Raw genomic sequence first — 12,801 nt, 5'->3', positions numbered from 1 at the left:
TATAGTACTTGAAATGCTGGCTATAGTAATAAAACAAGAAAAAGAAATCAAGGGAATAATCACTGGCCAAAAAGAAACAAAATGACCACTTTTTCCAGATGATATAAGGGTTTACTTAAAGAACCTTAGAAGTTAATTGTAACTGAAATAATAGCTCCAGCAAATTGAAGGATATAAAATAAATCCATATAAATTCTCAGTGTTTTTGTATGTTTCCTGCAAAACTCAAAGAAAGAGACAAATTTGAAATCACTACAAAATGTGCAAAATACTTTGGAGTCTATCCACCAAGACACACATGGGAATTATATAAAATACTCTCTACAGAAACTATGAAACTACAAAACACTCTTTATAGAAATACAGACCTAAGTGACTAGAGGAATAATAATCGTTCATGATTAGGACAAGCTAATATAAAACTAATGATGATACTACCTAAATTAGTTTAATTATTCAATGCTTCATCAAAGTATCAAAAGATAATGTTATAAATCTAGAAAAGATGATAATGAAATTCATCTGGAAAAATGAAGAGGCCAAAATTCTCAAGGGAAATAATGCGAAAAAAGGGATGGTATAGGGAAAGATGGCCTAGCAGTGGCAGCTCTCAAATTATGTTATGAAACCATAATAAAGTAATTTAATACTTATTTTAGTAAATTAGTTTAGAAATGGAAAGGATGAAAGAAATAGGTATACAAGATATAGAAGCAATCACATGTACTCAGGGTGCAATTTACTACTTTTTTTTTTTTTTTGACATGGCCGATACAGGAAACTGTTTTGCTTGACTATATAATATTTGTTGGAAGACTCTGTTTTTTCTTTCTGTTTCAATGGGCAGTGGCAGGAGGAGTAGGAAGAAGTGGATTTTCATTAATTGAAAAAAATAAAATTTAAAAAAATCAGAAAACAAATCTTTGACAAAAACTGCTGGGAAAACTGGAAAGTATTCTGGTAGAAACTAATTGAGAACAGCATCTCATATCATATACCAAGATGAGCTCTAAAAGGATACATGATTTATACCTAAAGGATGATATCATAAAAAATTAGAGATACAAGGGAAAAATTATCTTTCAGATCATCAGGTAGGGATGCAGTTCACAAATAAATAGGAAATAAAGTAGATTGCAAAAAGTAAAATGGACAATTATGATTATATAAAATGGAAAAGTTTTTGCACAATTATCAATGTAACTAAGGACAGAAGTGGAATTATAAATTAGGAAAATATCTATTCAAAAAGTTTCTTTCAAAAAGGCCTCATCTATAAGATATATAAGAAACTGATTCAAGTTTGTCAGAATAAGAGCAATTCCCTAATTGATAGATGGTCAAAAGATGAATAGGTAGTTTTCAGAGAAAGAAATCAAAAATATCAGAATTCATGCTAAAAAATTAGACAAAAATTAAAGCAACTCTAAAATTTCACTTTCTATTTATCAGCTTGGCAAAGTTGATTTAAAAAAAAAGAAAAAAAAGGAAAATGACAAATGTTGGATAGGCTTGTGGGTAAATAGACATATTAGTCCAGTCTGAGAATTGCTCCAAGTATTCTGGAAAGCAATTTGGAACTGTGCCCTCAAAGTTACTAAGTCACGCATACCTTTGATAATGATAATACAACTACTATTATATCCTAAAAACCAAAAAAGAAATGTCCTAAATGTGCAAAAATATTTTTAGATGTTCTTTTCAAAATTTAAATTTATTTTTTATAACCAAAAAACCTACTTTTTTCTTTCCTATTCCCCATTTGAACAAGAAGAAGAAAAAGAAAAACTCTTGTAACAAATACCCATGGGTTATGTAAAACAAAGTCACGTTCTGGCCATGTTTTATTTGACTATGTATATTTATCACAAGAGTTTTGTCTTTTTTTTCTCAGTTGGGGATGAGAAGCAAAAAAAAATAGACTTTTGATTTTTAAAAATTCAATTGAAAGGAAAAAATAGATTCTAAGGAGTCTAAATTAGTCCAAGTATATGTGTGTTTGTGCATCTATATTTGATTATGGGTGTGTGTGTGTATATATACATAGATATATACACACACACACACATACACATATGTATATACCAGATATATACACATGTAGTGAATGAGTGAAATAATGAATAAGTAAATAAGGTATTTTGAGGACTTCCAATGTCCTGTATGTGTTGATTCTCCTATTAAAATGTAAGCACCTTACCATTGACTCTCCTATTAAAATGTAAGCATCTTACCACTAAACACCTGTCAGATTGGCTAGAATGACAGGGAAAGATAATGTGGAATGTTGGAGGGGATGTGGGAAAACAGGGACACTGATACATTGTTGGTGGAATTGTGAACACATCCAGCCATTCTGGAGAGCAATCTGGAACTATGCTCAAAAAGTTACCAAACTGTGCATACCCTTTGATCCAGCTGTGTCTCTACTGGGCTTATACCCCAAAGAGATACTAAAGAAAGGAAAGGGACCTGTATGTGCCAAAATGTTTGTGGCAGCCCTGTTTGTAGTGGCTAGAAGCTGGAAAATGAATGGATGCCCATCAATTGGAGAATGGTTGGATAAATTGTGGTATATAAATGTTATGGAATATTATTGTTCTGTAAGGAATGACCAGCAGGATGAATACAGAGAGGACTGGCGAGACTTACATGAACTGATGTTAAGTGAAATGAGCAGAACCAGGAGATCATTATATATCTCAACAACGATACTGTATGAGGATGTAGTCTGATGGAAGTGGATCTCTTCGACAAAGAGAGAATCTAATTCAGTTTCAGTTGATCAAGGATGGACAGAAGCAGCTACACCCAAAGAAAGAATACTGGAAAATGAATATAAACTGCTTGAATTTTTGTTTTTCTTCCCCGGTTATTTATACCTTCTGAATCCAATTCTCCCTGTGCAACAAGAGAACTGTTTGGTACTACACACATATACTGTATCTAGGATATACTGTAATCTATTCAACATATAAAGGATTGCTTGCCATCTTGGGGAGGGGGTAGAGGGAGGGAGGGGAAAAATCGGAACAGAAGTGAGTGCAAGGGATAATGTTGTAAAAAATTACCCTGGCATGGGTTCTGTCAATAAAAAGTTATTTAAAAATTAAAAAAAATAAAAAATAAAGTGTAAGCATCTTGAAGATGGACTATCTCTCTTTTATATTTGTATCCCCAGCTTAGCACAAGTACAAAATATATAGAAGTTGGTTAGTGGATGTTTTTCTTCATTCATCATTCATTTATGGTTTGTTGTTCAATCATTTCAGTTATATATGACTTTTCTAACCTCATTTGAGGTTTTCTTGGTAAAGATTCTGGAGTGGTTTGCCATTTCTTCTATAGCTCATTTTACAGTTGAGAAAACTGAGACAAACAGGGTTAAGTGATTTGCTCAGAGTCACACAGCTAGTAAGTGTTTGAGGCCAGGTTTTTGAGGTCATGTGTTTGAACTCAGGTTTTTCCTGATTCCATCCCAGAGCTCTATCTAGTATATTACCTGGCAGCACTCAGCATTTATTATTATGACTTAGAATCTCCACTCTTCAAAGATATGCTTAATAGCCAATATAATAAAAGTGTGGTTTCGTGAGGAAAAAAAGTTAAAGAATGTCAAAATCTTGTGAAGTCAGTGCCAAATATTGTAAAAAACAAATAACTATAGAAAAATGGAGTTTTTTTTAATGTCTGAAGGTATAAAGTTTATAAAAGTTAATTTAATTAACCTATAAAAATCTTTACTTACTTGAAAATTATAGAGGATACAAGATCCCCTTGTATTTAGTATTAGATTATAAAAAGGAAGTTGGCTGTGGGACAAAAGTCCCTTAAAACTCTCTTCTAAGAAGGTATCTTCTATGCATGTTAAGTTAATTTTTTTAAATAAATAAAACCACAAACACAACTTTGTAGTACAATCAATATCAAGTAAAGAATAAAACAGAGAAATGTATGTTAGCTAAAAGTGCTTACTATAGTCTTAAAGAATGTACTACACTTGTACAATCCAAATGGAAAAAGGGCTTTCTATAGATGGAAATAGAAATAAAATATGTTGTTGGAATCCTTACTATCTTGGTGATCATTTAACTTCTCTGTTCTCAGTTTCCTTATCAGTAAAATAAGGATGATGATACCAGGTTTATTGTGCAGGTTATATGAGATAATATATGTAAAATATTTTGCAAATCTTGAAGTACTATGTAAATGTCAGCTCTGGGCAGCTAGGTAACCTAGTGATTAGCGTTCTAGGTCTGAAGTCAAGAAGACCAATTTTCATGAATCCAAATTTGTCCTCAGATACTTCTTACTTGTGTGACTCTAGGTAAACTTCTTATCCCTATTTGCCTCAGTTGTCTCATTTGTAAAATGAGCTGGAGAAGGAAATGGCAAGCCACTCTAGTATCTTTGGCAAGAAAACCCCAAATGGGGTTACAGATGATTATATATAATTAACTGGTCAACAACAACAAATATTAGTTATAGTTATTTTTACTATTAGAGGATGATAATAATTTTCTTTGTGTATAACATTGAACTACTTGTATCAAACCCAAGAACAAAAAGAAGCTTACTTAATCAGATCCATAACCATGCAAGAAAAATTCAATCTAAACTTATACAAAGAACACAAAGAGCAATTGACAAAAAATGTTATTGTCCCAAATATATAAATTACAGGAAGTCTACTAGGTTTGTATGTGTGTGAGTTGGGTATATGTTCAATTGTGCTAAGATTTTTGGTCACTGCATAAATATTATACACACTTATTCTTATATCATATATGTGTAAGCCATGTTTATATCTTTACACATACATGTACCCTAATTACACATATTTATAGATAAACATGGATTCATACTATGCCTGTTTATGTACAAACATGCATATATAAGCATGTGTACATACTTATTATATATACATATATAAGTACTGCTGATAGAGAATGAATTCCATAGGAGGAAGAAATCAGGCAAATTACATTCCACATTTATAACATCGCATAGCACTTTCAATAATCCTAAATTGTTCTCTAAAACATTTTTAATATAAATATGTTCCCAATTATACAGCAAATTCAATTCAAGACATATCCCAGTGACATAACAAGATTAGGAATCACTGTAATTTCTAAAGAATCAAAATAGCAGGTGACAAAAATTACAATGGGGAAGCATATGGTAGCCTGGAAAACATTACCAAAGATGTGCCTAAAGTAGCATAAAAGAGATTATCTAGGAAATATGTGATCAGAAAAGGAGGTAGACTAGTTTCTAGAGTAAGGAATAACAGATGGAGAACTTGTCAACTGCCCTGGCATCTACATAATGCTGAAAGGAAAGTTTATAGTATATTTTCTATGGAGAACATGGCCAAGAGTCCATGAGATGAGAAGATGTAGATGGATTGTGATCTAAGCAGCTAAAGGGAATACCCACGCAATGATCTCACTGAAATATTTGTAGATGGTTTTATAATATCTAGTTTGCATGTTTCTCTGTTCATATAGACACGTATAAGTTCACTGTGTATCTCTGGGATCTTTTCTGTGTGTCCAGTGTCTCCTTGAGGAAAAATTTATAATTATTAAATTTTAGTATGTCATACTGAATAGTATTTGTGAATCAGGGAACATAAACTTAAAACAATCTAAACAGGATCTTATAATAACACTTGGGTGCTCCCCAGCAGTGGGGGGCAAGACTGGTTGGAGGTAGGGGATACTAAAACCTCTACAAGGTCAAAGCTGTCATTTCAAATGTGCTGTGGCCAGGATTACATTCATTTCTCTTCATTCCTCCTTTACCTTTCAATTCCCTCTTTTTAATGGAGACCTATTATCTACTAGTGACCCTGTACCTACTGAAGGAAAATTCAGTGATAACCTCTATCCCTAGCAATAGCAATTCCCTAACAACACCTAATTCCCTAGAGTGTGGTGTGGTGATAAGAGTATTTGGTTTGGGGTTCTGGCTGCAGCACGACATTGCAAAAGTCACCCTTTCACTTCTGTGAGTGTCCATGACTTCTCAAAGTCATCTGTAACATGAAGGTGTTAGTTTAAATTGTATCTAAGGTCCATTTAAACTCTAAAATCCCAAGTTCATATGATGCAAAAACTCTTAGGAAACATTTTCTATTGTCCTTTACTCTAAACTTCTTTTTAAAAGAACAGAACAGAAAAGGGAAAGTACAGGCATCCAATGAGCATCCCACCTCTGAGATCCAGGGTACAGGCTTGTTCCATTGTTGGTAGCTCTCACTCTTGAGCCCACCTCTGTCTGACTCTTGATCCTGGGTCACCAAGCAACATCACAGGAAAGAACAAAACCAAAAGGAAAACAGTGAGTGCAGCAGAAATAAGGCAGGAAGCAGAGAAGGGTGTGAGAAAAAGGTAAGATTTGGAAGAATTCAGGATCCCAGATTAGACATTTTGGTGGAATGCAGGAGGTGATTTAGTTCCTGATTTAAGGGAATTCTTAATATTAAAGCCCATGACAAAAATCACTCAAACTGCAGCCTGGTTTGCAACTCTTATCGCTTACCATCTTGGATAGGGTGATCCTATGTGCATGCTTACCTTCTTCAGTAAGTGTCAAGTTCCCTAAAGAAAAACTAATTATCTTTCTATTGCCTACATTTTCCTTCTTCCTCAATGTAGAATTGGAGAATTTCAAAGTTGGAAGAGACTTCGGAGCTATTTTAGTCCAACTCATAATTCAAGGGAATTTCCTTAGCTATCACCATCATTCATTCTCTGTTTGAACACTTCCAGCAATAGGGAACTCACCCAAGCAAGCCCATTTCACTTTTCAACAATTCCAATTGTACTACCCATTATTCTCAGTCTGCCCCAAGGCCAGAGAGAATAAGTTTAATCTTTCCTCCATAAATATGGCCTTCAGATATTTGAAGACTATGTATCTGGCACTGTGCTAGTCCCTGGAAATGGAAAGATCAAAAAAAAAAAAAAAAAAAAAAAAAACCATCACCAAAACACAAGAAACATATAAGATTTAAAATTCTTTTCTAGGCCAACCATACCAATTCCTTAACTAGTAAGGGAATAATAATATGGCATGGCTTCTAACCCACTCACTATCTTGGTCACACACTTCTGTGCACACCCTAGTCTGTTTATCTTCCCTGAATCAGTGAAGAGAAGAGTCCATTGTTCTTTCTACTACACTGCTTTACCTTTTTTCTACCCTCCCCCAAAAAAAGAATCAAAAAATCAGAACCTGCAGGAACTCTATGAATCATTTTAAAAATGAAGAAACTGAATCCCAGAGAGTTTATTTGGTCATTTTAGTCATATCTTATTCTTTATGACCCCATTTGGGATTTTCTTGGCAAAGACACCAGAGTGATTTGCCATTTCCTTTTCAAGCTCATTGTACAGATGAGGAAACTGAGGCAAATAGATTTAAGTGATTTGTTCAAAGTCACACAGCTTAATAAGTGTGTGAGGTCAGATTTCAACTCAAGAACATAAGCCTTTCTGATTCCAGACCTGGCATTTTAACCACTGAGCAATCTAGCTGCCTCAAAGAGATTAATTTCTTCAAATCCAGCCCAAGCTGTGTCTCTCCAAATTACTCCTCCACTTCTGCCCCATAAGCTCCTCTTCCAATTGAGGAGTTCCTCCTTGGAACCATCTTTTAAAGAAACATCCATGCTAGGCATGCTCATGTCAAAATTATTGCAGTCCATGTCTCCCTAGATAACTTTTCTACTTTGTTTCTATAAAGGTACTTTGTCTCCCTTCTAGATATCCAACTTCCTTTTCCCCCTCCCCCCCAATCCCCGCTTCTATTAGAATGTAAGCTCTTGAGGGCAGGGATTGTCTATTATTTTCTTTTTAATTAAATTTTCTTTTCAAATAAAAATAAGACTTTTTTTTTTCTATTTCCCTCTCCCACTCCACTAAAAAAGCAAGAAATACTAAGTCCCTATTATAAGTGATCGTCTTTCTTTTTGCTTGTATTTGTATCCCAAGCATTTAGTACAGTGTTTTGCCCACAGAAAATGTTTAATAAATTCACTCTTACATACTTTCTCTGTCTCTCCTTTCTGTCTCTGTCTCTATGCCTCGCTCTCTCTTGTTCTCTCTCTTTCTTTGCCTCTGTCTCTATGCTTCTGTCTCTCTCTGTCTCTCTCTCTCTTCCCCTATTTAACCAAGGTCTCACAATTAATGGTAGAGCTGGGATTCAAACCTAGATCCCCAGATTGCAAATCTGGTCCTATTTCTGCTAAAGGAAGCTACAATGAACTTTCCTTAGTTCTATTTAGCAGCTTTGGGGAAGTAGGGGACAGGGTTGACACACCTCCATCAAGTAGGCTAGGAAATGTTCATGATGCCAGAAAGAGCCTTCAGAGGCTCAAGCCCCTGGTCGCTTCCTCATTGTCTACCAAAAGAGAGTGAAAAAGTACAGGTCTCCCCATTGGTTGGAAGAATGACAAGGGAAGTTATATGGACCTAGGACGAAATGTTATCTCTCTGCCAACCGAGAGTCCAACACTTGTATTTACCTTGAATTCCTGCCTCTGAGGATGATAGAACTTGAGATCTGGATGCACAGCAGGAATGTCTCTATTAGCCAAAGCCTTGGCCAGTTCCCTCCAACTGCTATATCCTGTGGAGCAGGAAGACAAGAAAGATCAATAGAATTTCAAAATTAAATTCCCATTCTGCAAAGTTCCTATAAAAACCACCTGTGAAAATGATGTCTTCTATCTCACCTGCTCAGAGCTCTTCTAATGTTGAAAACAATTCATTTTTCAAATGTGTAAATGATATCAGATTGCTTTCTGTCTTAGGGAGGTGGGAAGGAAGAGAAGGATGGAAAGAAAATTTGGAACTCAGAATCTTACAAAGATGAATGTTGAAAACTAGCTTTACATGTAATTGGGAAAATAAAATGCTACTGAGAAAAGAAAAAGGAAAATAACTCATTTTCCATTTCACCCTCCTCTTAATCTCCATTTTTCTGTCATAGCCACCAAATTTTCTCAATTACTCAAACATAGACTTGTAGTTAATTATTGAGTCCATTTAATGCTTCATTTTTATTCATTCCCTATTTTGGATGACCTGTCAAATTCTATCAATCCCGTACTCTCAATTCCCCTTCTCTGCATACACCATAAAACCACTCTCATTCAAACCCCATCACCTTTCCCTTGGACTTCTGAAATAACATCCTAATTAGTCTTTGTGTCTCCAATCTCTCCTCCTCTCCAATTCATCTTCCATATACAACTGCCAAAACGATATTTCTAAAGTACAAGTCACTCTTCTACTCTAGACCAATAGAAAGGAAAATCACTAAACCATACATAAGGATTTTGGAAGGCTGCATGCTGACTTAAAAAAACATTTTCAATTTTCCATTGTATTTCTTTTCCCCTAGGGCACCAGACCTGGAATCAGGAAAATTCCTGAATTCAAATGTGGCTTTAAATACTAGCTGAGTGACTCTAAACAAGTCACCTAACAGTTTACCTCAGTTTCCTCCTCTGTAAAATGAACTGGAGAAGGAAATGGCAAACTACTCTAGTATCTTTGCCAAGAAAAGTCAGATACGAAAAGTCAGATATGACTGTTGTTATTGTTTGTCACTCTAATGACTAAATAACAATAATAAAAATTGTATTTTTATTTTTCTATTCCATTTTAATTTTGCATGGATTGTGGTAAGTGTTGAGGACTGTGGCTCCCACGTTTGACATTTCTGCTTGAGAAGTTTCAGCAGCTCCTTGTATCTAGATTAAAATACAAATATTGGTCTTTAGGATTCTTCACAATCTGGCTTATTTTTCTAAACTATCTTCTTCCTCTGTGTTTTTCCATTACATTCTGGTTCCCTCTACTCCCCTGCTAGGCCTGGAATGCATGCTTTTCTCACCTCCACTTGCCACTTGAAATTCCTAGCTCTGTTCAAAGTTCAAATCAAGGGCCACTTCCTACATGAAACCTTGCCATATTGCCATATTGTTAGTATGCCCTAATTCCTGAAATAACATTGCCTTTTTTCATATCTACATTTGGTACTTATTTAGTAGAGTATGTATTGTTTCCCTCCAATAGAATAAAGGGTCTTTGAAGGCAGAGACTATTTTATTTTAATCTTTGTATCTCTAGTAGCTTGTGCATGATAGTAAGGGCATAATATATATTTGTTGAAATGTTTATCAATGAACTTTGTTACAAGCTTAGCTGATCAACTTTTTCAAGATCAAAGTGTCCATGAGTAGCAGTGATAAGATGTAAATCTGTACCCCATTAAAACATACTGTCTTTCAAAAGCATGATATAGACTAGAATTAAGTATGATGAAAATGGATCTTTCTCCTTCTTCCCTAAAAAATAACTCCAGATCAAGTGTTCCCAAAGCAGATCACTGTTGAAAGCAGAAAAAGGGAAGATCATGATAAAAATATAATATAATGCAAGATAATTCTCCTTCTCATCTTAAGCCTCCAAAGGAGCTCTCCCAGCTTTATTCAACAGCTTAGTTGCACCTTAGGAAAACTAAAGAAGCATTATTGTCTAAAATAGATTCCACTTCTCTACGACTCAGAATCAATCCTGCTCAGCTGGATGGGTCTAGAGCAGAGGGCGGTACAGAGTGGGTGGGCCAGAGTTTGATGTTTATCAAACACATTTATAAGCTGCTGGCAGATGGGAAATCAGGAAGCCAGCTGCTGGGATACAGCTGGAAGCTACCCTTGGCTCATGGACACAAGATCTATCCCAGGAAATGCAAGAGGTTAAGCCTTAAAGGCAGGAGGAACAGAGAAAACAAACTTGAAATTACTATTAGGTACACACACACATACATACACACACACACACACTTCATGCTGATATTTCAAACTAAACATAAGACTCAGCTGAGCATACTGAGACATTAACTGGGGGCTTTTACAATAGGGTCGGGAATAATTAGAGCTCATTAGGCAACCAGAACAGATCCTTCTTTCTAGAGAAAAGTGCAGGTTCCCTGCAGGTTCCCAGGAAAATGCCCTAATACCCTTCTGTCTGGAGAGATATGTTCATCAGAGGTTAGGAGTCTGATGTAGGTCTAACTCATGTCTCATGAAATTAACGTAGGTCTCCATCACTGTCACCATTATCATGAGAAGCAGCATGATGGGACGCTGGAGACAACTTAACTTGCAGAAAGCAGCATTTACATTCTGCCTTTGCAGCTTTCCAACTGTAGCTGTAGCCATGAAGGCTAATCCTCTCGGCTTTGGTTTCTTTATTGTAAAATGGGAATAATAATGTAGGGCTGTTGTAAGGATAAAATAAGATAATCTGTGCACAATTATCTACAAACCTTAAAGGGCCAAAAAAAAAAAAAGTCAGTTCTTATCATTGGATCAATTAACGTTTATATAAATGCAACGATTTGATGGAAGCAACATAGTATCATGGAAAGGGCTTTGGGACTTGGAATCAGCAGGCTTAGGTTGGAATCCTGGCTTTGCCACTTAACTAGCTGTGTGACCTTAGGGAAGTTACTCTCTGAAACTCAATTTCCTTCTCTACAGAGAAAGGCAAATAATCAGATTCCCACTCTTCTCAGAGTGTGAGAATCAAGTGAGATATTCTAGTGTAAATGAGAATTCAGTTGACTCTCCCAACCATTTTCTGAGGAAGCTAGTTATTCTACTATTTTCGTTTCTCCACAGATAAGGAAACATAAGTTAACAGAAGATAAATGAGTTGCCAAAGTCACAAGCTAGAAAGTGGCAGAATGAATCTACCTACAAGTTCAAAGTCTGTTCCACCATACAATGTTGCCTCCATCAAAGAGTTGCCATTCCCTTGTAAAAGTAGCACCTAGACAATAACATCTAGGGTTTATTGTTCTTTAAGGCTTGCAAAGCACTTAATGTATCATTTTATCTTCCTAACAACCCTAGGAGACAGGTGCTATTACTATCTCCTTTTTATAGATGAGGAAACCGAGGTAGCACACCAGCAATGTGCCTCCAATATTCATCAGTTTCTTTTTTTAGTCATCTTTGCTAACTTGATGGGTGTGAAGTGGTTTATCAGAATTTGCGTTTCTGTAATATTTTATGATTAAGAATTTTTTTCATATGGCCATAGATAGCCTGGGTTTTCTCCCTTGAGAAAACCTGATCATTTCACCAGACCATTTATCAACTAGATAATATCTCTGATGGGTATTTTGGACTGGGCATGAATCAGGACAATTCCTGGTTGTTTTATGTTCAGTAGAATCAATATTCGATATAGACAGCTATCTGGCTCCGTAAATAGAGCACTGGGCCTGAACAGGATCAGATGAGTTCATATCTGACCATAGACATTCACTAGCTGTGTGTTCATAGGCAAATCACTTAATTTCTGGTTACCTATTGTACTAGGAAAGGAAATGGCAAACCACTTTAGTATATTTGCAAAGAAAACCCCATGTGGGATCAAAGAGTGAGAATGAATGATTGAGTAACAAAAAGGATGAAATACTCAGAGATCAGTTAGCAAGAAGATTTATGTAGTTATAGTAGGAGAAGAATATTCAAAAGTAGGCACTGAGGATACAATGAGTTAATTTAGCTGGGTAAAAGCTTTCTAGATTAAAATGCCCATTGTTTTCCATTAGCCAAGTATTAGAGAACACCTAATTTCAGTGAGGTTCAGATATAAAGGGATCCAGGATAAGTCTCTAGTCCTGTTATTATTCTTTTATATTTAATGTAATACTTCCCAGGATACCAAATAAGTACTTTTAGCAGTTGAATAAAAGTATTATAACATG

The 12,801-nt window shown here is 35.4% G+C and overlaps 1 protein-coding gene across 1 annotated transcript in view; it reads right to left on the bottom strand.

The window, feature by feature from the left end:
* The window catches only part of B4GALNT3 (beta-1,4-N-acetyl-galactosaminyltransferase 3), a 54,962-nt gene that overhangs the window by 35,181 nt on the left and 6,980 nt on the right, over nucleotides 1–12,801 (bottom strand). The window contains exons 2-3 of the mRNA XM_051962434.1: nucleotides 8,537–8,640; nucleotides 6,221–6,298 (exon numbers count right to left, since the gene is read on the bottom strand). Coding sequence (XP_051818394.1) covers nucleotides 6,221–6,298; nucleotides 8,537–8,640 — 182 coding nt within the window. The remainder of the gene's footprint in view (nucleotides 1–6,220; nucleotides 6,299–8,536; nucleotides 8,641–12,801) is intronic.

The sequence above is a fragment of the Antechinus flavipes genome, chromosome 5, assembly GCF_016432865.1.
Source record: "Antechinus flavipes isolate AdamAnt ecotype Samford, QLD, Australia chromosome 5, AdamAnt_v2, whole genome shotgun sequence".
Lineage (NCBI taxonomy): Eukaryota > Metazoa > Chordata > Mammalia > Dasyuromorphia > Dasyuridae > Antechinus > Antechinus flavipes.
Note: the sequence above shows the minus strand (reverse complement) of the source record. Positions and strands in the feature narration are given on the sequence as shown.